The sequence below is a fragment of the Cuculus canorus genome, chromosome 2 (assembly GCF_017976375.1).
Source record: "Cuculus canorus isolate bCucCan1 chromosome 2, bCucCan1.pri, whole genome shotgun sequence".
Classification (NCBI taxonomy): Eukaryota; Metazoa; Chordata; class Aves; order Cuculiformes; family Cuculidae; genus Cuculus; species Cuculus canorus.
The window spans coordinates 29084395-29111007 of record NC_071402.1 but is presented as its reverse complement, the minus strand read 5'-3'; the positions used below and the strand labels follow the sequence as shown (position 1 = coordinate 29111007).

Below are 26613 nucleotides of genomic sequence, written 5' to 3'. Positions count from 1 at the left end.
TAAAAAATATATTCCTAAGTTTAAATGCCCCACTTACAATATGTACTGATTTAGCTCAGAATGTCCTTGCGTATTTAAAGATCCTGGCACAGCTGCTCGGTGAACTGCTAGCATTTTAAGAAGGATACTGTTGCTCCATCTAGTGAAAATTTTGCAAAACGTCAGGCTTCAAGTGTAAAGCTGAACAACATATATTTTGATTCTTTCCCATCCATGTATCCAAAAAACTGATGAATTGAAATCTGTTCATTCCTCTGTTGAAATAGATTTCTGATTTTTCAGTACATCTCCTCTTTAAGTCTTTATTCATAACCTTTACCATATAAGCCATAAATGCAAAGTTAAACTGTAATAAAGACTGCAAGTAATAGAATGTAGGAGATGTTCTCCGTCCAGAATGACTGAAGTCAACCCAGTGTTCATCCCATCCCAGGCTGCTTCCTCTTGCAATAAAATCCTCCATGATCCCAACTGTTCATCTATTTTATCTGTCTTATTATTGCAGTAGTTCTTGACAATTTTGAATGACCTTTCCATGCTTGGTAGGATCCTTCTTCCTTTTTGGACCTTGTTCAAGTTGTCCTCACAATTTTCAAGAACAGCCATCTCACTCAGTGTCCTCTTCTCCGTATTAATTATCTTAAGTAGTGTTTTTCCATTTTCTGAGATGCACATTCACATCATCATCACTTACTAAGCAATGGAAAAGTCAACAGAGCTAAAACTATTAGAAAACCATGTCCTTCAGAAAGATGTGTTTTTCTTTCCCCAGGTGCTTCATTCCCAGTCAGGTCAGGAAGTGGAAACAATAGTTCCAGGACTCATTGATTTTCAGTTTATTTTTTGTGTTGTTTATTCTACATTGAATACTGAAATGAAAAAAACCCAAAACTACACACTTATTCTGGACTGTATCTAGTATCTCTTTTTAATGGAAGTTTTTTTTTTTTATTATTCCACTTGTTAAATCACAGCCCTTGTTAGTCCATGGGAAGAGACTCATTTTGCATTTGCACACATTATTATTTCTACATAATACATCGTACATTTGTACATAATGTTTGCAGAATGTAACATAAGTTACTTAAGCTTTAGAAGTAATACAAAATGCTGTGAAAACTGGCGCAACGACTTAAGTTTCATAAGGGAAGAAATAATAGGAGATCTCTTTTCATTGTCTGGAATACATAGGTGATCTTTCTCATTCAATAATAATTTAACAGATGTAGTTAGGAACAAGTTGCAATCCAGTAGATTGGAAACCAAGTTTAAAGTAACAGTATGAGATGAAGACAGCCAAAAGTAAGAATTTAACACTTCTATTTTTATTCCCTTTCATTCTGGATCTGAATATTTAATGTTTCACATTTTTCTCTCAAGTCACAGTCGGATTCAATGCATACTGTAATTCCAGTTTTTATCTTGTTTTCTTGAATCCATTTCAAGAATAAGAATTTAGACAGGTGGTGGTTGCATCTAGCAAAAGGAAAACAAGAAATCATAACTATAAGAATGTTCTTCTGCATTTAGGAAATTCCTTATGTTTAAAACTGAATGAGCTCAGAAACATCAAAGACCATTATATCACTAAAACTGATATGTGCACTGCTTCAACTTGAATTTGCAATACCTACTACTACTTTATCTGAAATAAGATTTTTTTGGTGTAATGTAGTACATGGTATCAAAAAGTTACTATTTTGCAACGCTGTTCTTCAAGGAACTTCCATTTCAAAGTACAGAAAAATATTCCAATCCATTTTTGCCTTCTTATGAGGTTTACAACTATCTGCCGTAAAAAAGATAGCTAGTAGACATCTGGTATGATACATGGGATAACACTAATACAATCACAGTCATGTTCGTTGCTTCTGAGTGTTTAACTGCTATGTCTATTGAGCAAGAAATAAAGGATCCTTCTGTAGTCTATAACAGAATCAGCCTCATGCTACATTAACGGAATGATATATTTTGCATTCATTTACATCTTTTGGCTGCTTTTTGAAATGGATGAAGTTGACCGTCAAAAAGATATATTGAGGGCCAAGTGGTGTATCAGAAAAAAGAGCTGTAAGAATTTATATTTCTGTTAGAAATCATAATAGAGAATACGAAACCATTAAATTTACAGTCCTCAGAGTAGAGTAGCTGGTACAGCAGAGAACTGTAACTTAGGCAAGTAATGGACTGCTTCACATGGAATTTTTTGCACTTCTTATTTTAAACTTTTGTCAATCTTATTTTGTTTTCAAGAAATATCAGGGATAAAATCTTCATGATACCTGAAAGAATCTGAAGATACTACCTGTTGATTGTGAATATTTTTGACAGTTAATGAATAATTCATCCATGAAGAAGAGAAAAGTCTGCTCACCTACATAAAATCTTATCAGGAAGGGGACTAAAAATTGAGAGAACAGAAAAAAATAATTGACACTTTGCAGAGTAACGCTCGTGGGCCTTGAAGATAAACACAGGATCTGAATTCTTGCCATCCTCATTAGAATTAGCAAGAACTTGAGACCTGAGCAGAAAGCTACTGAGTTTGTGTGAATGTCAGCCCCCCAAAGTACAAAGTAGTCCAATTCTACAAGTGAGTGTATTAATTTTGTAGAATTCCAGCTTCACTCCTGAAAACATTTCAGAGCTTTGTTAAACCTCTCAAATCTACTTTTCTCTAGGTTTACATCTACTGATAACGATTTTTTCCTGGCTTCTCTCCACAGACTTACCACTTTCTCTGATAAAACCCTTCTTAGCACACTGGCATGTAATTCCTTGAACAAAGACCAAAAATCCAAAAGGCTTCCTGACCTACAAAGCTGCTAGATTATCTTTTCAAGGCAAGGGAGGGGGAGAGGAAGCTCTTTGATATTTTATAATATCAGTGATTCATGTCTGTACACCCAATATCAAAATAATACTTTTAACAAGGAACAGGAGCAAAACACATATTTTATGTAAATTCACTTAAAAGGTAATCAAGGGACAGGAAAGTTTGGTGTGCATAACTGCTGTGAAGACTCTTAGAAAAGACAGTGTAAACTGGTTAGGGGCAGATTAGCACTGGGTGTGTCAGCTGGGTAAGACATTTTTGTTGGCACTAGAATATTGCCTCCTGTGTGCGAGGGCTTAGCTATCGATGAGATCTGCATGGGAACACAGCCTTATCATGCTTTAAAAGTAGTTAGAATGCATGGCAGCCGGATTGTGTTCATACAGGTATAACTCATCATAACTTTTTATTTATGTTATTTTTTTAAAGCAATCACAGCTAACAGCTGCATTTGGGCTGTTTCTGCATTGCTGGGAGCAGTTCAGCAAAGTTCAGAAACTGGGACAAATGTAATTGTGTTAGCTGTAGTTAAGCTATGCTTCTGCTATCCATGCTAACACATTTCTAGCCGCTTAGAGTGCTAGGAACCATGGGTTATCTACTTGTGTTTGATATCCGTCTTACAAAAGCTGGGGGTACTCAACACCTCAGAAAGTCTGAATCTCAGTTTACATATCACAATCAGAATTGTTATTGTTTCAGAAAATGAGGGATTTCAACAGATCATATTTTGGAAGGATTTTTAAGAATGGGTCACATCCATCAGAAATTTACAGCAGAACATTCTGGAATTTACAGAGTTTAAGGAGTGTTGATGTAGTGGGCTTTCAATGCAAAGATATGTAACAGAAAAAAAACACTATAAACACTGCATTCCAAAAGTCTCTAGATTAGTTTAGATACAATTGAATTGAGTTAAAAAATTAAAATGGTTTTAATTTGAATAGTGCACAGGTCATAACAATTTTTACCTAGAGGTGATCGAAAAAAATAAAAATCCCGGGAATTTTTTGGGGGGTAGATGGCTGAAAGAATAGGTTATGTTTTTAAAAATACTTCTGATTTTTAAGTAAGGGAGGTGCATTTTCCACTGACAGTACAGTAAGTACATAGAGTTTCACCCAAACAGAAAAAGTCAATATATAAACAGATGAAGAAATCTGTTTCACTCATATATTGATGCAGCACTAAATACCAATAATAGTGAATCTGGCATACATAACTGTAATTATATATGTAAACATTTGCACAGTGAAGACTGCAGAGAATTTTGTTTCTGGATAAACAAAATCAGAATTTAAGCAGAGATCTGCCTGGCAACTTTTCTAAATGAGATTCCAAGATGAAAAATATAGCGTCTTTGACTGCTTCTGACGAAAAAAGAGTAAGTTTGAATTCATGTGATTTAGTGAACATTCCTCTGGTATAACACTTACTCACTCTTCTGATGATTCTTTGTCATTTGTTCTACAGTATTAACCTCGTGGCTAGAAGCTGTCAAGACTGTTAAAAAAAGAAACAAAAAAACAGGAAGCTCAGAAAAAAACTGTGTATATAGCAAAAGTACAGATAAAGTGGTCGCTTCTGTGTAAATAATCAGTACATGTCTTTTCTATTGCTAACTTTAGATGAGCTGAAAACAAATTAGCAAAGCTAGATTTTTTTTTTATTTCTTTCCAAGTTTATTTCTTTCAGCTGAGGTGAAAAAAAACCTGAGGAAGCAGGGTTTACAGCAGTGCTATGATGACCTCTTGTGGTTGAATAATACGTGCATTTTGTTTAACAGCTTCTCAAAACCTGCCAGTATCAAAGGTTAAATTCTGCTCTTAGATCTGAACAGTTTTGCGGTGCTAATACTCCTTAACCTGAATTAACTTCTCCTCTCAAACATGCTATGAGTATTTGTTAGCTCATTGCTAAAAAATTCTTTCAAAAATATCTCAACCTTTGCACTCCACAAAATCAACAGGTGATAGTATCATGTTTTCTCCCATGGTCATTTGTTAAAGCAAATTCACAGGTCTATGTAAGTTCATTAAAATAAAGAATCATATTTATCTAATAAAACCTTATCCACTACAAAATGTTGAAGAAATCATATGGTATTAGCCACTCATAAGAAATCACAATAGATTCCTAATATGCTTTTTTATATATATTTTGTGTAAGAAAATAGTGCCTTTGTTAAATATATGCATCATATCTAAACAGCTGCTAAAGCTGTCTCCTTTAATCGTCTTTTTTGTTACAAAAAATCAGAGAAATTACCATATCCTGAGGTTGTGGAATGCACTCTATTAACCTGGATCATATCCCCTAATACGACCATATCATATCATGATCCCTAACAGATAAAATCACTCAGGGCTTTAGCCTGGTTTTGAAATTTTCTCAAATCATTAAAAAATGCACAGATTGCATGAAACAGCTTTTACTGAGTGACAATACCACAAGTGATGGTCCTGGCAGTAATTATGGATCTTGTGGTAGCACTTTCTCACTGGATGATCACCAGTGGTGGCATTTGCACCTGCCAGGCAGTTTCACATGACCCCAGACCTTACTAAATTTAGGACCTATTGCAAAGCCATATCTGCACTGGCTCTGCTATCTGAAGTTCTGGAGCTCACTGGCTCTGCTATCTGAAGTTTTGGAGCTCTTCGTCTGCATAACCTTGGACTGCCACCAGCTGGACATGTGCCACGTTCTGATATGCTGTGATTGCAGCTGGGGGAGGCTTGGATTCAGCTACTGCAAGACATTACTTGTTTATGTAACGCACACTTCAGAGATGTGGGGGTCAAAATCAAACATTGCTCTTAGTGTACACAATAGAGAGTTCCTCGTGTTACTACTTCTTGTTTCTTTTCCTTGAAAAATTTTAAATCAGAGGCTGTTGAGTAAAACACGCTAGAACAATGCTGATGACAACAACAAAAAAGGTTTAAGTTAAAATGTTTTTATCTTTATATGTCAATAAGGAAGCACTGGCAGTGGTCACATATCCTGAAAAAATCCCCAGGCTTTTGAAACATCATCAACAGAAGTCTTCTGATAAATTACTGCACTAGAAGGTTTTGAACACTGCCAGCATGCAGACTAGTGAGACAAAAACAAGTTCTGTGTGAGTTGGATGGGTTTTTTTAATTTCTATTGTCTACTAGGCCTAACCTGTCTCATTCTTCTCTAGCTGAGTTAACTCTGCAGTGATAAGAACTGACTGACTTAAAATTGTAAGCCTAATTTACAAGGGGCAAACTTCAATAACTTAAGCACCACTTAAAGACTCAAATAATTACAGCTTACGCATCCAAGCATGTGATTTTGTTTAATGTCTAAATGCTGTCATTATTTCCCCTGCAGTCAGTTACAGGCAGAGAAATAACCAGCCCGAGACAATTTTAAAGTGACCCTCAAAGTGCAGTAGTGTTGCTGCCGTGGCTAAGCTTAGCCTGCCAGGTGGCTCACAGCCACTTCTTGTCCTTTGCAGGCTCCTGACTAAGCCTCCAGCCAAGCCAGTTAGCTACTGACCTTCTTCCTAGAGAAGGTAGTGTGTGGCTTTTTGGGCACCAAACACCCAGGTACCTTGTTCCTCCTTGCACAGCCTGCAGAAGCTTGCTGGGCCAGGAGCAAAGCAATATAGCAGGAATCAACTGGTGAGTGCCAAGCTGTCATCAGTCTCTCAGCTCCCAGGACAGGGGTGAAAGTATAATACTCACAGCTTCTTGCTATGACTGCCAACTCACAGTTCTTGCTGCAGCCACGTTTCAGTGCAAGGGATCAATAGAAAAGCCAAGCTCCGTGTCTTCAACTGACACTATACACCAAACACGTTCAAAGCACCGAAAACTGAGTCTGACTGTTGACATGCAGATGGCAGACAGCTGTGGTAATTTCTTTTGCTGCTGTTAACCCTCCAACCACACAGCAGTCTTCAGATACCTCATTGCAACATTCCCAAATTCCAGTTAGCTATGTATCTGACTATCACCTAGTCTGCGATAAGACTTTCCCTTCCAGCAAAGTTTGCAGATGTGAATTTAGGGAGGAAAAGGCCTTTTTGCATTGATGATTAGGGAGGAAAAGGCCTTTTTGCATTGATGACAGAGACATAGCCACTTTGAACTGTCAGCTTTCAGGCATGTAAATCTGAAAGGCAACTGACTTAACAGTTCAGTGTAAAGGTAACCGATGGATTTAGCGATTTCAAGTTTAAATTGACTCAAAATCAGGAAATGTAAAAATCTGCGTTATTGATATAAAGATTTCTATTTCATAATTTTCATTTTCTAAGAGAAAAAAGCATAAGTTATTTCCACATCTTACAGAATACAACCGGGTATTTTAATTGGAACTTGGACAAACAATAGTTTTGATGTTTGTTCTGGCTACTCACTTTAAAAGCTAATGAAAGTCAAACTCCTAAAAAACCTTTCACTTATGGGCATGATCTAACATTCACTGTGGTTATTAGAAGGATGTTATAATTCAAATATATGTTTCTTGATAGAGGCGAACAGCAGAAAATTTCCAGTGATCCAAAATATTAAAAAAGATATACAGAAACACTAAAAAAAAATCTATGTTCCTTCAATAAGGCTATGTTCTACCACAGCCCATGATTTTAGTGCAGAAATAATTTTTCAATAGATATTCACGGATAACTTCCTGTTTATAATAAATTTAAGAAATGCGAGAATGCTGTCAAGCTTTGAATACGCTTGCTCATTCTCCAGTGAGTACAGAACATTCTTGTAAGCAATGGTTAAATCTTATGCTTCCTTTCTGGTGTCTCTTTCCATTAAAATATATTCATTTTCTGTCTCTGACAGGAGGGAGCTGGATTTGCAGGCTGGCTGTTGTGTAAGCATCAACTGTACTGGAACCACACTAGGAGCAAGAAACAGGAAGAAACCAGCTGGTAAAACACAATCACAGGCTGGCAGGAAATCAGTGACTATTTGTCACTCCTTCCAAAGAGGAGGAAAACGGTGGCAAATATTCAGTACCATCAAGTATCCAGCAGAGAGATTAAATCACCTTTTCTCCATGCCAGGATACTCAGAGTTTTACTTCAATGTGGACCATGGCTACTTGGAGGGTCTGGTCCGAGGGTTCAAAGCTGGGATCTTGACAAGTGCAGACTATGTCAATTTAGCGCAGTGTGAGACACTAGAAGGTAAGTCTGCTGGTTTATTTTATTTAGGAAGAAATACTGTTGCATAGACCTTATAAGAAGGGAAGGTAAAAGACTTAAATATTGAGAGTTTATCTTAAAACCCAAAGATAACCCTGATGTCCTTTGGAGAACTGTTCTCATATTTAAGTTAATAGCTTTCCATAGAAATTACTCTAGGATTGTATTGACTGTGATTTGCAAAGCAATTCAGATGATGGGATTTTCTAGTTCACTGATAAAGCTTGGAAATTTCATCCATAGAATTCCTATGAAGACTAGTAAACTTCTCACAGATTTTAACCATGCTATAGAATTATTCAAGTACAGAAGTTCAATATTTCATCTGGATAAGGTACTTCCCAAAATCTTATTAAAAGCCTACCTTTTGGCTCTGAGTTTTAGTATAAAAGATGTATTTTTAGCACTTTATTACTTTATTAGATTTAGGACAGTGGGGGACATTTCACTTACCAGGAAGAGAAAAGTAGACTTCACAAAGATAAAACTGAAGTATTCTAAATCTTAAAAAAAAAAAAAAAAAAATTCAAGGTGACTTTGCCACAGTAATAAAGAGAACACACACTCGTTTCCAAAACAGCTTTCTGTGGCCAAGACTGGTCACAGCCTGATGAAGACAGACTAGTACAGAGAATCATATGACATAGACACTTGGCAGGAAAAAAATGTGAAAGAATAAAGTCACCTTTCTAAAGGAACATACAGTTTCTTTCCCTGAGTCCGAAATAAATCTGTGATTGTACACTGAAGTAATTTCTATAGCATACCGTATATTAGATTAATTTGAAAAAGGAACAAAGAAAAATAATAAGTTCACTCTGTTTTAAGCATTGGGTGCTTTATTTATGCATAACAGATTTGGTGAAAAGAGAAGTGCAGAACCTGATGACTCCCATATACAACAGAGTTTTGAGACTGTCTAAATTAAGATAATAACAATGTAAGTCTGGGAAGGTTGTTTGCCATTCATCTTGCAGATTAAACCAACTACATTTAAATAAATACATGCAGGTATTTACCTGTCAGCAGGATAAAACTCCTCTCATAGTTAGAGAAGAGATTGTCAGTACAGTCAATGGGATCTAGAGACTATTCAACTAACCAAGTATCTGTACCTCCTTCAGCTGACAAGCTGGAGAGCTGTGTCAGTTCTCCATTTCATACATTGGCAGTTTAGACACACAGAACCTTACTGTGAGAACAGAAATCTGCTCCTTATGTCAGTTGGGCAAAATCAATAGTTTCTGTAGCCTATTTGAACCAACAGTTGTGATCTGTGCAACTTAAAGCGCCTACAGGCACTCTCGATATTGTATGTAATTAAGCCAAAAAGTAGTGGTCCATGAATATGATGACTTCAGAAAAAGCTAAAAGCACTTCAAACATCAACAAAAGACATACAAGACAGAATGATGGAATTATTAAGACTGGCTCTTCTTCCACTTGTCTCTGCAGAGGAGCTCAGAAAATAAAGTCATGAAAGGCTCCAAGAAGAAAAAAACCCTGTAAAATCCTGGTTTCTTCTGAATAAGATGAAAATATGCAGTTTTAACTACTTTCTAAAACATACAGGAAAAAGGATTTGCCTCACCCTTCCCAGATGAATACTTGCTCATGTTAAGACTATTTAAGAAAAACTATCTAAATTTTAAGTCATGCTACAAGAAAGTTATTTACAACCAGGAAATAGTTTTCAAACATTTCTGAGATATATAAACCTTAAATATTACTAGGAGTGTGCAACAGATGGACAGATCCCAATAGAGAGATAAAATCCTTTTCTAAGTTAGATTTATAGTAAAAAGAACAATGGCTTTTTTACTTCTGAACCTTTTTCTTTTTAGTGTCAGTTTTAGAATCCAAATTATTTCAGCAACAGAAGCAGCAGCCTTCATCAACCTGCCTACAAGCACATCTCTACCACTCATCACTTCCGTTTTATTCTCTATTCAGCTACACATCTTTCTTTATTGTAGTATTTTCTACTTCTTTTAGCCAGCTAACAGATTCCCACTAGTTATCTACCAAATGTATTATTTATAATGAAACTATGAGGAATAGAAGATTTCTACACAAGGCTAAACACACTTACATCTCGGCACATGTTGGATGATGTAATACTGAAATTGCATGAGTGTGCAGTGCACCAAAACCACAGATTCTTACCTTTAAAATAAAAAATGTAGCTTTACGCATATATTGTATTGTTTCCAATTAAAAGATCAAGCATGTGGATTTGTATGGTAGTATTATTATGCTCATCCAACAGCACCTTCAGTTCATGTATTCACATTAAAAGATGATAAATATACCCCATTCTGCATTCTGTGGCATAGCACCACACCACAAAAACTGGCTTAATTTAAAAATATTATAAATATTCTAAAACAAACAGGCAGAAACAAATTCAAAAGAATTCCACGTAACCCATAAATAGAATCAAAAAGGCCTTTAATTGTAAAGTGGTTTTCATATCGCTAGAGTGGAAACCATAATGTCAGTATAGAAGAACCACAAGAAAAACTGTAGATTAGTGCTTTACATCTGCTTGCTAATCACAGAGTAAGTATAACAGTGAAAGGGAGGAAAAAAGGAGTATGCTAATTAACTTATGATACCACTGTGTCCTCTCAATTAGGGCCACACAGAGAGGAGAAGAGGCCTTCAGCTTAACTTAGGCATCCTTCGGGGCTTGTTTGAATTACTGTAATTTCCATGGAGCGACCTTGTGGGCTGCAACACTGGCTGAAACGTCTACAACACAGCAAGCTACTACTTAGGCCCTTTGTCATCATCTGTTTCAGGGAAATGGGATCCTCAGAGAAACGCTGCAGACAGTCTTTGAAATAGAATAAGGGTGGTGGTGGTGTTAAATTCAGTGCTTTATTCTTTCCTTACTTCGTTGTGTGATGGAAAGACTACTGCTCTCTAGAAGGGAGACTATGTCCCAGAAGGACAAGCAGCTCAGCTCTGCTCCCACCACCATGACTGAAATAAGTTCACTGAACTTGCCAGAGCCAGGACACGCCAGCACACGGTGGCTGAAATAACAGTATAATTGAAAACTGATGGTAGTTAGCTATCAAAGCAAGGAGTCAGACAAGCCACCATGTGCTCGATGCTGAGAGATCAGGTTAATACTTTGTTCAAGTTCTCACAATACTCCTTTCTGATCAGTATCATTCCTGTCTTGATCGCATTCATCTTAAACTAGCCTCCCTCTGCACATTAATTCCTTTTAGACATATGGCTAATTGTGTTTGGTTCAATTGTGAGTAAAATCATGTGATTTAAAATAACATTATTTAAAGTGACATGTTTCCTACATATGATTTTCCCACCTACATTTGCATGAGGAAATACATGATACAGGTGGCAGTAATACTGACAGCTGGAACAGGGGAATTTTCTTTTCTTAGGGAAAAGTCCAGGGTCTTGTACAAGTCTCCAAGAGCTCCTGAGAAAAGGAGCGGCTACCATTACCAAGAAGTTTTGTTGAACAGGAATGCCTGAAGCCCCTGTAATGCTCAGCCACCTACTCCTGCCAAGTTATCAGGTCAAGTTACTAGCACCAGTGTCTGATTGTATTAGTCCACAGGTCTTATTTACTCCAACAGCAAGAGAATATCATTTAAGAACAGCAAAACAATCTCTGAGCTGCCCTGAACTCTGTTATGGTGTGAACTCTGGTTATGACATTCCTGATAGATATAATATAGTATTGGAGCTTCTGAATGACTGTTCCCTCAATTGTTTTGGCCAAGGCCATGAGATAGGGATTAACATTATTCTTCACATACAGTACACACGCTAGCATTTATTAAATCATTTAGAAGAAATACTTCTCTGAAGCAGGCTGTGGAAGTAACAGGGTCATTAATCCAATATTTCTGGGTGTAGTATTTTCCCCATAGATTCTGAGAGCCATGTGGAGCTACTTAATGGATTACAGCTAGTGTTTTTCAAACCTTATGCTAGGGCAGAGATTTTGAAGCCACTCAGCCAATAAAACAACTGAGGAAGATAACACAGTCTCGTCAAACTGCTCTCAGTCAGTTGGGTTCAGTTTCTGTTCATCTCATAAAATCATAGAATCATAGATTCATAGAAACATAGAATCATAGAAACATAGAATGGTTTGAGTTGGAAGACATCTCAGAGATCATCTAATTCCACACCCCCTGCCATGGAAGGGGACATCTCCACTAGATCAGGCTGCTCAAGCCCCCATCCAACCTGCCTTGAACATTTCCAGGAATGGGACATCCACAGCTTCCCTGGGCAACCTGTGTCAGTGCCTCACCACCCTCATTGTGAAGAATTCCCTCCTTATGTCTAGCCTAAATCTTTCTCCAATTTATAGCCATTGCCCCTAGTCCTGTCACTACAAGTCTTTGTAAAAAGTCCCTCCACAGCTATCTTGTAGACCCTTCAGATACTGGAAGGTGGCTACAAGGTCTCCGCAGAGCTTTCTGATCTCCAGGCTGAACAACCTCAACTCTCACATTTCAGAATGGTCAAAATTTGGGGTTGATATTGAGTTTTACAGTCTGCATTAAGAACTAAACCTCTTAAAACCACTATGTTTGGAACGCATTTAAGGAGTTTATCTCAAGGTAGGTATCAGTGGTTCTTTTTCCTATCTTCTTCCTATATGGAAGCCTGTAATGAAACTATGACTATTTCTTGGTACCTGGCTCTGACCATGGAAAGACCAAGTACCTCTGCCTTCTTTTGTCAGCAGTTTTGTGACAGCTTATATAATTCTAGAAAGCAACTAGTTTACGCTGCTAGCATAAATTAAGTCTATGGAAGGAAGATCTAGAGAAATGCTGAGAGTTCCAGAGAGCTAGCTGAGTGAGGTGGTCCTATCTAAGGGTCTGCTTGATGTAATTGCAAATACGAGCTCAAGTGGCAGCTAAATTGCTCAGAAAACTCTGAGGGCTATTTGTCTCAGTAAGTTAGAGTGCTAGATATAGGAGTTTGAATTTACAATTCACTATTTTTTTTGCTTTAAATCTCAGTGTAGGCAACCTTGTCACTTACTAAGAAGGTACAGACATGGGGAACTATGAAAGAGTAGCTACTATACCGATAAATGCACACCTTGCTACCTGCACATTAACTTCCTTTATAAGTACACCTTTTTTTTTTTTCAGTCAGGAAGTGTTGCTTTCCTTTTTCATGAACATAGTTTCAGATTTTATCTGGAAATCTAATAATTCCAAATGCCCAAATGATGTAACATTATCCCAAACTATAATTTAGAGTAGTTTTAATATAGGCTTTGAAGATAGTCATTCAATATAACAGCGGCTTTTCTAAAAGGAAATGTTAAACTCCTTTGGACACTAAGAATCCATTCAGATCCTTACATTTGACTCATGATGAAAAATGGCTAGCAGAGGAAATTAATTCTTTGGTATTACAAGCGCTTCTTTCAGCTATGTTGTCTAATCGACCCATTTTCCTCAGGTATCCGTGTCAGGAGCTTAGACAGAATATGTCACGATAACCCAAACTTCGTGGATCTTAGGATCTAGTAGTAGCAGCCATAAATCAGACAAAGCCAAATCATAAATGCTAAAAGAGTGTAACTGTGCCCTTTCAAGTGCCCCACTCTGGAAGCCTTTTTGAGCCCAGAATATGAGCCAGGCAAGATGCATTCTCTCTTCTTCAGGCAACCTGATAACATAAGATTATATTCTTACATGAGATTTAAATGTTTCATATACAAATTTGAGTTCTTAACAAATTTAAAGGATGATCCCTATTTATGAGCAACAGTCCATATGAGTGCAGGAGAAAAAACAACCAACATATTATAAAAGTGAAAATTAGAGAAATTGAAACATTGAACGAACCTGAATGGGAAGGATCTCAGTATAACAGTAATTAACACTATGCCTGATGTGCCTAGAAATGAAAGCTGCCGGTGAATTTACAAAGGTGTAAATTATTTGAGCTTTCCCATGGCATGCAGGAAGACTTATTGGTCGAAGGCAGTATAAATTTGCTTTAACTATGGATTTACTCTGCATTAATACTGTACCAAAAATATTTCAATAGAGTATGATCAGACGCTTAGCATGTTAGAAATTAACATTCTTTAATATGTATTTATTTGGTTTGTAGATAATATAATGATAGCTTATTCTCACGATCCTCTCTGAATCTAATTCCAGATCTGAAGTTACATCTACAGACTACAGATTATGGCAACTTCTTGGCTAATGAAACTGGCCCTCTCACTATTTCCACTATTGATGATAAACTGAAAACAAAACTACTCACAGAATTTCATTACTTTAGAAACCACGCTTTTGAACCACTTGCCACTTTTCTGAATTTTATCACGTAAGTAATATTACTACATAGCTCACCACACAGACTCAAAATAAGAAAGCACAGATACAAGTTAAAAAATTGTAAATGCATCTTACTGGAGCTTCTATCAAGTTTCAAAAATAGCAAAATTACTTTGGTACTGCATCATTTACATGCTTTATTTATTAATATGTGTTCTAAAAATATATTTATGAAGAGCCGTTGTCTTTGCAACTACTTATTTTAAAGAACACAAGCAGATTCTTTTCTGTGTATAGTGGCAGGAGAGATGGTAGATATTGAGAAAAAATATAATTTTAAACCATAGTTTAAGTCAGAGAACTTGCAAAAGTTAAGTTTGTGGGGGTGACTTATGCAAGACTAGCAATTTCCTGATATACAGGACAGTGATTTCATTCCTAGGCATGTGGAAAGATCAAGACTTTTTCATAGAGGGCAAGACAACACATCACACACTTACGATACTTTTTATAGTATTTAAACGTTAAAACCAGAAGAACTTCGCCTTGTGTATTGCAAGAGACTTAGATTTAAGTAGGTTTTTTTTCCATAAAGTACAAATGCTGTTTGAAGACAAATGAAGAGAAGGTTCTGATCTAATTACAATCATAAACAAATAAAACTTGTAAATGAATGGCTTAAACAACTTTGAGAACAGGATCTGCTTAAGAACTGTGTAACAAGACGGATTAGTTAAATGCCATCCTGATATTTTACCTATTTGTTTACTCCCCTGATCTATCTTTTTAATATAATAGGAATACTACACTGTTCAGCTCACGTTCAAGGAGTATTTTTACTGTAACAGCAAAATAAAGTATGGTTATTTTTTTTTTGTTTTTATTTTTGGTCAAGTGTAGGTGACCAGTTTTAGGCTAATGTACCAACGAGATCTTAAAGACTGTCCCAGGACAGCTATGACCTGTAGGCATACAAGATTTACATTTTGCTTCAGGGAAATGAAAGTGAAAATATGAAAATTATGGCAGCTCTTTTCTCACGCTGATTGACCATGCATCTATACATGTGTATGCACAATGTAAAACTAAAACTAGTACTCTGTTACCTACTTGTTATTAAAAACCTTCCATGTGTTTTTGATAGGACAGCGATACAGTAAATGTACAGCCTTGTAAGTATTGTGGTTATATCTGACTTAAGAACAATTACTAATTTTCAAAAATATCGGGTCCGTATTTTTTCAAAGGAAAATTGATTATAAAGATAAATTTATTTTGCTTTTTATTTCAAATACAGGTACAGCTATATGATCGACAACGTAATTCTTTTAATAACTGGCACATTACATCAGCGTCCCATAGCTGAACTTGTTCCCAAGTGCCATCCACTGGGGAGCTTCGAGCAAATGGAAGCAGTCAGCATTGCCTCAAACCCCACTGAGCTGTTCAATGCAATTTTGGTTGACACGCCATTAGGTAGGAACACTAAATTACTTCTTATTTGCTTCTCAAAACTACTCATCCTGAATTCTTAAGAATAACTCAGAGGAAGCAGCAAGTTTTGCACTGGATATGCTGTGTTTTGTTAATACAAAACATGAAGTGTGGATAACACTGAAGTGTTGTTCAGGACATTTTCTAGTAATATTTATTAACAGCTTCTACATCAACTTTATCTAGCAGATGCAGAAAAACATGCTACTCAAGAAGTGCAATGGATATCTTTTACATACAAAGTAGCCACTGATTTAGAGCACATAGATTTTTATTTCAACACCTGCATCTATAATTAAAAAATGTAAGATGAAAACTTCCTACCCCTCAGTAAGGATCAAGAAGCAGACAAGTTACTAATAAATATTAAATGTTGTGGTAGAACTTAGATTCCCTTTTGGGATTTGGGCATGATTCAAACACAGAGGAAACCCTTATTTTGAAGACCTAAATCAAAAAAGCAAAATAGAGCCAGGCTTAGGAACATTTCATTCTGAAATAAGGGTGAAACTGCTCAATGTGTTGCAGCAGCCAATATGGACAAAAAATCAACCAGCTGTGGGACAGTGCTGGGAAGAGTACTGAGAATAAGATGGAACTGGGTGGATTTGAACATATATGCAACCTCTATGTGTCCTCTTCCTGAGTAACTGTGAGGGGGTTTGTGTTCTGCTTCTAAAGAAGCCATGGTGGGTTGGCCCCAGACAGAAAGTGAACTCTGACCCAGCCACTTGCTCACCCCATGCCCCAGCACGCTGTGGGACAGAAACAGCAGAGAAAAACAGCTCACGGGTTGAGATCACCTACAAAGTACTGTTGCTGACAATACAGACCTGTCTTGAGGAAAATTAATTTACTATAGTGTTGATTAATGCATATATTAATAATTACTGATCCAGGCATTAGGAAACAAACGGTAAAAGAAAGAAACATCTACATAATTTTTTTTTTTAAACATCTTTTTCCCTCCCTTTCCCACTCCTTTACTTCAGACTCCTCTCCTTTGCTCCCAGGTTACATTCAGTCCCTTCAGAGAGGCAACCAGTGGTACAAAGAGTGGGGGGAGTCAGTACATGATTATCTCTGCTGCTCCTTCATCTTCACACTTATCCACTATTTCAGCATGAGCTCCACGGGCTGCAGCTCCAGTAAAGAGTATCCACTCCAGCGCAGGTCCTCGACAGGCAACAGGGAGTACTTGTTTTGGTGCCATGGAGAGACTCCTCCTCCTTCTCTGACCTTGGTGTTCCCTCTGCTGTTTCTCAAATTTTTTTCCCTTGTCCTTTCTACATCCTGCATTTTTTGCCATTTCTTCAATAGATTTTCGCACAGGTGCCACTCGCTTGGCTGAGGGGCTCAGTTGTGACCTGAGGAAGGTCTGCTGGAACCAGGTGGAACTGGCTGTGTCTAGCATGGTGTATCCCTGGCCTCCCCTCACAGAGGTGGCCCTGCAGCCCTTCCAGCCTGCACCCAGGCACTGACGCCAAGTACAACAAAACCAGAGAAGGTACAGAGCAGGACAGCTAACATGAATGAGGGGAGAGCAGTGCCATATGTGAACAGAATAAAAACACTGGACTCCAGCTGGAGAGGACAAGGCTGGGGAGAGATGTGGACAATGTTTACAAAGTCTTGAGGGCAGCAGTTTGTCCACAGTGAGATACAAACTATCGCTTACTAAATCCTTCAGAAGACCGATTCTCAGCAAAAAATTAGTTTTAAAATAGCTACAATAAACCACTCTTTTTTTTATACAGCTGGTAGTAAATTTCTGGAATTTTTTTTCTTGCTAAACAGCTTTGTAAAAGCAGAAAGCAGTTTGAGATCTTCAAAAAGATGGGACAAATTATGGGCAATGGATCTACAAAGAGATACTAAAGGGAACTGTCAGGATTATACCCTCTAAAGTTCTTTATCCAAACTCTGGGTGCTGGTAGAGTAGGAAGGGAGAAGGCCACAAAACACAGCCGGGCTTGCATGCTCACATCTTCCATTGTCACTGTTTGTGACACCACTCTCTGTCATACAGCACTGGTCTGCCCCACTGGCATAGCTTAGGAACAGTGGGGGACTTGCATATTTTATTTGGTTATGAATGCAGTATCTTTTAGCAGTCCAGCTGCACAAATGAACTTCATCCTCTGCCTCCTGTTCAAAAGCTTGCTCTTTGGCCAGGTTTGCAGAGGACCTGGAAGAACAGATGGTCAGGGTCAAAGCCTGTGACCCCTACTAGTTGCAACTTGTTGCCGTTCCTGCACTACAGACATCCCCAAATTGGAAGAAGGAAAATAGGAAAGAGGATTTGCCTTAACAATTGTGGAATACCTGCATGATTTAAGGCAAAAATTATGTTCTGCACTAGAAAATCTCCCTAATGCCTAAAACATATACTTCAGAGAAGATTAGAGCTTTCATTAGCATTTCCCATCTGATTCTCTCTGGAGATGTGGACTCTGGCTGCAGTGCTTACTGATTCCCCTCACAGCAGATTCGCTTAAAAAAGGAGAGAGTAGGAGGATAAGGGGAAAATCAAGAGATTTTTTTTCCCTCTGTTATATCACTCTTTCTTGTACAACAGAAACCTCAGATCCTTGCTTACACATTGGTGAATGGAAATAGAAAACAGATGCATTTTATCAGCATGTAGATTTATACTGCAATATAACAAATTCTGTTTTCAGCTGCTTTCTTTCAAGACTGCTTATCTGAAAATGACCTGGATGAAATGAACATTGAAATAATGCGCAACAAACTGTACAAGGCAAGTTCTTGCAACATAAGGAGGATAACTGGTGTTTTTCAAAGTGTCTCAGAAAAGGTGGTCAGTATCATTAACCTCGTTTTATAGATGAGGAAACTGAAGCATAGTGAGATAAAGTAAGCAGTCTAAGGTCACACAACTGATAAGTCCAGGAATCAAATCCAGCTCCTATGATTTGTACTCCACCGTTTGGGGAGCTTTCAAATTTTAGGTCTGCATCCAAATTCTAATTTAATATCTCATTAATGAATTTGCTTTAGATGTCAGGCTAATATCCAGATTCATTTGTTTATCAATAACTAGGTTATTGATACCACAAATACCACAGAACTATTAGCTTCTAAATAAGCCTAGACAGGCTTTAAGCTAACATTTATTTTTATTTATAAAAGGTAGACATGATTTGAAAAGGTCTAGTTGCTTGGAGTCTAGATAACGCTTTTCTTACTTAAAGGATTTGTTTAATTTTCATTCCTTTAAAAACTGTGTCTAGCATTGTTACAGAACACTGCTTTAAGGATATGAATCTAATGTTTCTTGCATTTTCAAAATGCTTTACAAATATTAGCAGGTCAATACTCTTAGCATGGCCTCTTTAAAGACTATACATATTTCATTTCATTAATGGTTCCTCCAGGCACATTCTCTCCAAATTCTTTGTTATCTTTGTCTCACAGTGAATGACCTAGACTGCAGCAATTATTCTTACAGTGATCTGATTGCACTAGGGAGGAAGAAAAAAATCTTCTGTTTGTCTTATGAATTATACTTATAAATTCCCAAGCCAATATTTGATTCTTAAATGTTCTGCTACTTCCTCTCATTCAAAACAAAATCAATTATGCACAAGTGTTTTAATTCTTTCACAATGCTACTAAACTAGAAACTCCTTTTCCATTTGATAGCATATAGATTTGATTCTTACATCCTATGTGGATAACCATACATTTACACTTATTAAATTTTTTTTATTGTTTGTTTGGTTTTTTTTTTCTTCTCACTCCTCTAAATATCAAGGGAATCATTCTTTAAACACTTCTGAATTATTAATATATCCTTTCTCCTCTGCTTCAGCTGTCAATGTGATCAATTATGTTTCAGCTCTGCTATCAGATAGCACTATACAGAATCTAATGCATAATCCCATGCAGTTAATCCCCCTTGAGACATCTCTACTTAAAATTCATGTACTTGCATAGTTAGTGACAGCTTCTTTTAACAAGATTGTGTGAAGTTGTAGCAAATGCATTTTGATAAAATCAGTTTTGCCCAAGACTGTTTTGGGGGATGGGCAGGTAGGGGGAACAGCATCTCTGAGACATTCAGGGTCCTTCCTGCACAGGTATTTTGAAATGGGTGTGAAGGCCAGAATCCTTAATAGACCAGAGGGCTCTGCAGACCAGTATTACAGAAGCTTTGTCCGCTATTCTGCCCTAATCCAGGGTTTAGGGTAGAGCAGTAGGGATTAGTCTGTGTATCCTCATAGCACTGGCCCAACAGCTGTGGCATATTCCCAAATCCCCTCCTCCACGCTATAAATGCAGAGTTTCCTTCAGCTCTCTGCTTCTGGTGCAGTGGAAGCTCAATGGAGCTCATGAAGATCCTTCTTTAGAGAGCAAAGAAAATGTTTGTCCTATAACAATTTTTGAAAACATTTGAAACCCTAATGTAATAACAAGGCATTTGCATTATAATATTTCAACTTTCAATCCAGCAAAGTAATTAAGCCCATACCTAGATAGAATTATCAAATTTAATGGAAGTATTTAAAAATGAGATTCATGACAATGGGCTGTGCTTTGTCCAGATCTTACGTAGCATTTAAAATATTCCTCTTCTTCTTTCATGTAGTCTTATCTCGAGGCATTCTATAAGTTTTGTGAAAAACAAGGTGGTACTACAGCAGAAATAATGAGACCTATTCTTCAGGTAAGAAAAATTCAGTCTTTGTATATCAAAGTATTCCACAATGTTTTCATAATTCAATTACTTTGTTTACCCTGTTCCTTCTCTCTCCATTTGCAAAGTTATCTGTCAAATGTTTGCTTCTCCTCTAAACAGTAACTTTCTCTAATATGTAATAAAGACTTTATTTTAGGATGACTTTTATCTCTTGACTAGAGAAGCAGCTGTAGTCTATTCCCATGGAGCAGTTATCCTCAGTTAATATTTTCTATAATAGACAACAGAACAGAATAATTAGTTCACTCATCTCAAAATGTTGTCCCTCGATATTTTTTCTGTATTATGTAGAAAAACTAAAAAAGCCATTTGTTATTACACCTCCTAGCTCAAAACTAAATTTGGGATAGCTAAGGTCAGTCACTACTGCATATTTACTCATCAATAAGCTTTAAGCTTCATGGTACTATTATGTTTGTTTACTCTCCTATTAAGATTAATGTTTGAAGTTTGACTTGAGAGACTTTTGAAACCAGTGTCATACAGAAAAGTTCGTTTCATGTTTTACTTTTGCCTCAACTCAGAAGAGTTTAATATGATTTTTTTTCCATGATATACGTATACAAAATTCCTAACATCCTCCTCCCAAAGGTATATCTGCAGTATACCGAATGATATATTTTTTTATCTGTTATTGTAGTAAAAGATGCAGAAATTCTTAAAATTGAGTTCTCAGCATTCAGCTGCAATTTTTTCCATGTGTTTTACCACATTTCTTTGCAGAGTTTGAGAGCCAGATCACTCATTTGCTCCCAGGAGTCTTTTTTTTCTGGATAAGCAAAACTTACACCCTGGAAACTGAGCAAAATTCACTGAGCTCTGATGGTATCACACTAAAAGTTTGTATTACAGAGAAAGGTATTAACCCTGGGAGCTTACCCTTGAAGGACGAATGAGCCTAAATTACATCTTATGAAACAATGTCCTGTATTCCAATGGGACTACAATTTCATTTTTTTTTTTAATCAGGTCATAATGTTTCAGTTTATATTCCAAAGAAAATAATCAAGTTCAGTATTATTAATCAAGTATAATCAACTTTAAATTCAATATTTTGAATATTTTCTTTGTGAAAAATAAACATAAAGAGACTAGCTGGCAGAGTTATAGGCTTTACCCACAGTTGATTCAGGTTTTTCAAAAATTTCATTTTTAGCTAGAAATTCATGTCGAGAGCAGATTACTTACCAACATTACTTTAAGCATGTTGTAAAACTCGCTTTATACCAGTGGTATAAAGTTGATGTATAATAAGCTGCTTTAAAATTCCTACCTAATGCCAGTCACTAGGAGGATAAACTTTTCTGTAGATTTCCTTTTCTATAACATTTCAATAATCAAAAGACACATATAGAGCAGATTGTTAATGGTTGAATTAACAAAAACTCAAAGTTTAACCAAAGAATACTTGCTATTTATTCTGCAATTGCATGTAGAAGACTACCAACCTGTCCCTGTCAGAATGAGGCTGAGGTATTTAGCTCCACAACTCCTCGATGACCAGCCATAGTGCCAACCCTCCACATTAAAAGTACTGACAACATCTCTTCCACCATAGACAACAAATGTTGCATTTTTAACCCTGAATCTAGCAAGAAACTGCAGGACTGCACTGCAGCTAGTGCTGTGCCTGTTATTAGGGTCTCACGCTAATTGTCAAGTAGCAGGCATGTACTTCAGTTTCCCATATGGAAACTAAAGCACTTAGGAACCACATCCTGTAACTCCACGTCTACCTGTAGCAATCAGGTAGCCCAAGTCACCAAAAGACTGCATCATGGCCTTACTCACCATGAAGAACATCACATGCCAACAATTCGATGAATTGAGAGGTCTGTATGGATGAGGCTAATCCTGCAAATTTTCTCAGTCTGGGAGCCACCAAAAGGATGTTTAAACCTGCAGTTGCACCTGAGCATGCTTTTTTCCCCCACAAAATATCACAAATCTAACAGCTAGTTTCTACAGGCCTTTAACAAGTTAAAAAAAACCAAAGTATTTGTTCTTCCAAAACCGTTTCACCAGGGCTGATATGCCTGTTCATATTAATAAGGCAGGTGAAATTTGGCCCTGTTATTCATTAGCTAGAAATCTTTTCAAGCACACTTATTTTCTTCTAGTTATTACTCTATTGTTTACTCATTTTCCTTACTCTGAAGTCAGTGCCAGAGGGCAGCTGGGTCCCTGTTACAGTGTGTTCCAGTACACAGGAGTAGGACCTATGAAAATGTACTTAACTGCTGAAGTCGTAGAAACTGTTTTGTAACTGTGGTCTTACTATTCAACAGAAAAAAAGTATCTTTTTGTTTAAAACAGTTCAGAAGTTCACAGCATAAGAAATTTTGTAGGCTGCCTAAATTGTGTGTATACTTTCTGTGCTCCACTTGGAAGATTTTCCTGCATAATTCCTGCAATTAGCAAGAGCTCTGCTGGTCTTACAATATGAAAGTAAATAATAAAGGGAAGAAATAAAACCGTGGTCAATTTAGATTTCAAGACAGAAGAATAGATTTAAATCAGACAGAATTGGGTAATATTACCTATATTTGCCTTTATATTTACCCTTATATATAAGAACGACAAGTGAAATTTTGTCTTGTACATAAGAATAACCAGAGATGAAGACATTAGAATGACTTTCAGTCTACTGTTGCAGGGAAAATACAGATACTACAGGCATCTAAACTGGGCAGAAGAAACATAGCCTTTGATTCTATGTGTTAAAAATTAACTGTTATTTGAAACACTTGAAAACTTTAACTTGGGAAGTAAACAGCCTCCTCCATCTTATTCAACCACTGCTTTAAATATTTGCATTCAGAATCTAATTTCTGTCAGAATTTCCATTCAACCTTTACTCTCAAGAGCATTCTGAGTTATCCCAGATTCTTGGTCCTTTCCTGTATTAGTATTATTCATAACGGTATTATTTCATAACTTCAGAAGGGTGTGTGAGGAGATTTATTGTTTTCAACACCTGAGTAACTAGATAAGAAAATGAGGAAGTAGCAGAGGTTATATTTTCAGTACAAAAATCACAGAATAAAAGCTGTGCTTGCAAAGCACTTTGATTTTCTAATTAAAATTTAACAAGTAATTACAAATAAGTAGTTAGAATTTTTAAAATAAGGTATGTTTCTGATGCTCTGAAGTCCACTTTAATTTTTAAGTTTCTATAGTTTAGCTTACTGAAAAAAAACCCACATCCCAACTTTAATTTAGGATGAAATATCTAATAATATCTCTTTATTCTATGTTTTACATATTAAGTTTGAGGCAGACAGGCGTGCCTTTATCATCACTATTAATTCATTTGGCACTGAGCTGAGTAAGGATGACCGAGAGAAGCTGTATCCAGCCTGTGGAAAGCTGTATCCAGAAGGCTTACACCTGTTGGCCAATGCAGATGACTACGAGCAAGTGAAGTGTGTTGCAGATTACTACGCAGTATGTAATCTAATTTCTTAAAACAAAAAGCCAAAACCAAATATTTTGTATTACTTTGTATTACATCAAGAGATGCCAGCAAAATTTTAAAGAGTATTCACGTAAGTTAAAAGCATTTTTGAGAAAAAAAAACAAGCAGCAAAGATACAAAAGATCCCATAAAGATGTATGTGGAATCAAGGGCCTCTGATACAAAGACATAAGACATACTATTACCTTAGTCCGATACGAAGTTCGTCTTACAGTGATGTTTAAATAAAGCCAAATCAATTTCTAGTAAAAAGAACTCCTCCTACTTCATTAATCCTCCCCCTGTGGAGATTCACTTCACAGCTGCTCCAAGATTTTGGAGCAAAAGCATAATTAATTTTAAAATCAGCTGACCAAACAATTCATGTCACAGATGAGTGCAAACCTGATTTATTGCTAGTGTACCATTAAAAATGCCCTTCTGAAAAGTTTTCTCTGAATCCTTAATTGAATCAAAGAAGTAGATGAAGTTGTTAATATTGATGCGATTAGTGCTATTATTGAAGATAAATCAATATGCAACACTTGCTCTACAAGTTAACTGTGGTACTCTGACTACCTATAATATTTAAGCTACCTCCAAGTAGGTACACAAAACGATGTCTGGTCTACTGCATTTTCCATGGAAGAAAAAAATCTGGAGATGCTCACCTGTTCCTATGCATAAGCAGAATATTAGAAGCATGTGTCACCATGTCAGTGTGGTACAGAGCAAGTCTATGCATGTGATGATGGGATATTTAGATGAATTTGGGAACCACTGTTCTGCTACCTTATAGAAAAAAACAACCAATACACAGAGAAGCAAATGACATAAATGTAACACGTAAGAAATGAAATCAAATACATCTGCACAGAATATTCCAGGATGACACATCAGACTAATGCATTTATATACAATATTCATGCAGATAAAGTAAATCCAGCTGACTACTGGAAATAAAATGAGTAGCCATGTGAAGATCGGGGTTCAGGGGTTTGGCTCCATTTACAGCTCGGGCTCTGATGGATACTATTTGTAGAAGAAATTCAGTGCCTTGTCCAAAGGAGTGAAAGCTCACATGCCATTCTACAATAAGTCTTTTTTACTGCCTTTAAACTGTAGGACATGTAAGTAACAGACAGAAAAACACGTGATTTTTCTTTCTTTTGCTGACTATATGCTTTTAACTCTTGATTAATGTGAACTGTAATCTATACATGAGTTCTACACAGAAAGATTACTTAACGTAGATTCATTAATAAAGTGACGTGAGGTATCTGTGTTGCACAGAATAAAAAAGTACCTTATTTCCATTGGTTGATTATCTGTGCTTTTAGGAATACAAAGCTGTGTTTGAAGGTGTAGGGAATGGCACTGGAGAAAAGACACTGGAAGATGCATTTTTTGAACATGAGGTAAGAGCTTCTAACTTAAAAAATCAAAATGAAAGTCACCCATCTGGAATAACAGTTGAAAAAACAAGAATGAGGTACTAGGCTTTTGATTCTACTATACTGATTCACTCAGCTTTGTATTCAAGAACACAGTATTTCTATGGCTATCAACATTTGGCTAAATCAAATTAGAAGGATTTACTTTTTTAAATAAAATAAATCCCAGGACATTCTTCTGAGGAATAATTATAGAGGTGTCAATGCAGACATCCTACCCAAAAGCCATCTCATATAAACCACTTAACGAAATTTCTTTTGAATGTTTGCTGAAGAAGTTATTTCACCACCATCCTTTACTCACCTGTAATGTTTCTGTAGTCTACTACCAGAATTAATTCAGAGATGACATTACAATTATATTTATACTGAAGAGACTCCCCAATACAGTCATGATTGCAAAGTTACATAGATATCTCTATTATAAAAGCTACCACATAAAAATAATGTTTTCCTTCTTTAATATTTTATCATAACACTTACCTCATCTTTTCCACAGGTAAAGCTGAATGTGCTTGCATTCAACAACCAGTTTCATTTTGGAGTATTTTATGCCTATGTAAAGTTAAAGGAACAGGAATGCAGGAACATTGTATGGATTGCTGAATGCATTTCTCAGAGACACAGAACCAAAATTAACAACTACATACCAATTTTCTAAATCTGAGAATTTATAATTTTACAATGGCTGAAAAGATACATTATTTCATAGAAAAGAAGAAATATCTTATTTCAAAAGTTAACTCTTATCAGTAGATTCTATTAATTATATTTAATTGTATTAATGATCCTTCCTTGAAAGAAAGTAATGTAATTAGAGATATAAGTATTTAATAAGGAAATATTAATGGCCTTATTAATAATTATTGTTCATAGATTTCTTCCTCACTGTGTCCATTTAAATTATATTGATCAATAAAAACTCCCTGCAAAGTCTTATATACATATTCTTTTTTTTTTTTTTTATGGAAACAGGCTTTATATATCAATGATGCCTGAAAAGGCCTTTAATGGCTTAATTTTGAATTAGCTGTTTTGTCAAAGGGCCAGCTAAACCACTACTTCTACCTTATACTTACAGTCCTCTTCATGGCATACAAGATTGTATGAAGGACAGAATACAGAAATAAGAGAGAAACTTCAG

At 36.4% G+C, this 26613-nt stretch overlaps 1 protein-coding gene and 1 long non-coding RNA gene across 2 annotated transcripts; one reads left to right on the top strand and one right to left on the bottom strand.

Annotated features, from left to right (window-relative positions):
- Positions 1–38: 38 nt before the first annotated feature.
- LOC128851273 (uncharacterized) lies at positions 39–23812 on the bottom strand. The gene is made up of 3 exons (XR_008448576.1): positions 22350–23812; positions 4273–4339; positions 39–1476 (listed from the first exon to the last, which is right to left on the bottom strand). It is a non-coding gene; the product is annotated as an uncharacterized LOC128851273 (long non-coding RNA).
- Positions 7732–26408, top strand: ATP6V0D2 (ATPase H+ transporting V0 subunit d2). The gene is made up of 8 exons (XM_009558045.2): positions 7732–8015; positions 14219–14390; positions 15639–15817; positions 18517–18596; positions 20448–20525; positions 23829–24005; positions 25356–25433; positions 25969–26408. Exons 1-8 carry the CDS (start codon positions 7886–7888, stop codon positions 26128–26130), a joined length of 1056 nt encoding a protein of 351 aa, XP_009556340.2. The 5' UTR covers positions 7732–7885; the 3' UTR covers positions 26131–26408.
- Positions 26409–26613: the final 205 nt, after the last annotated feature.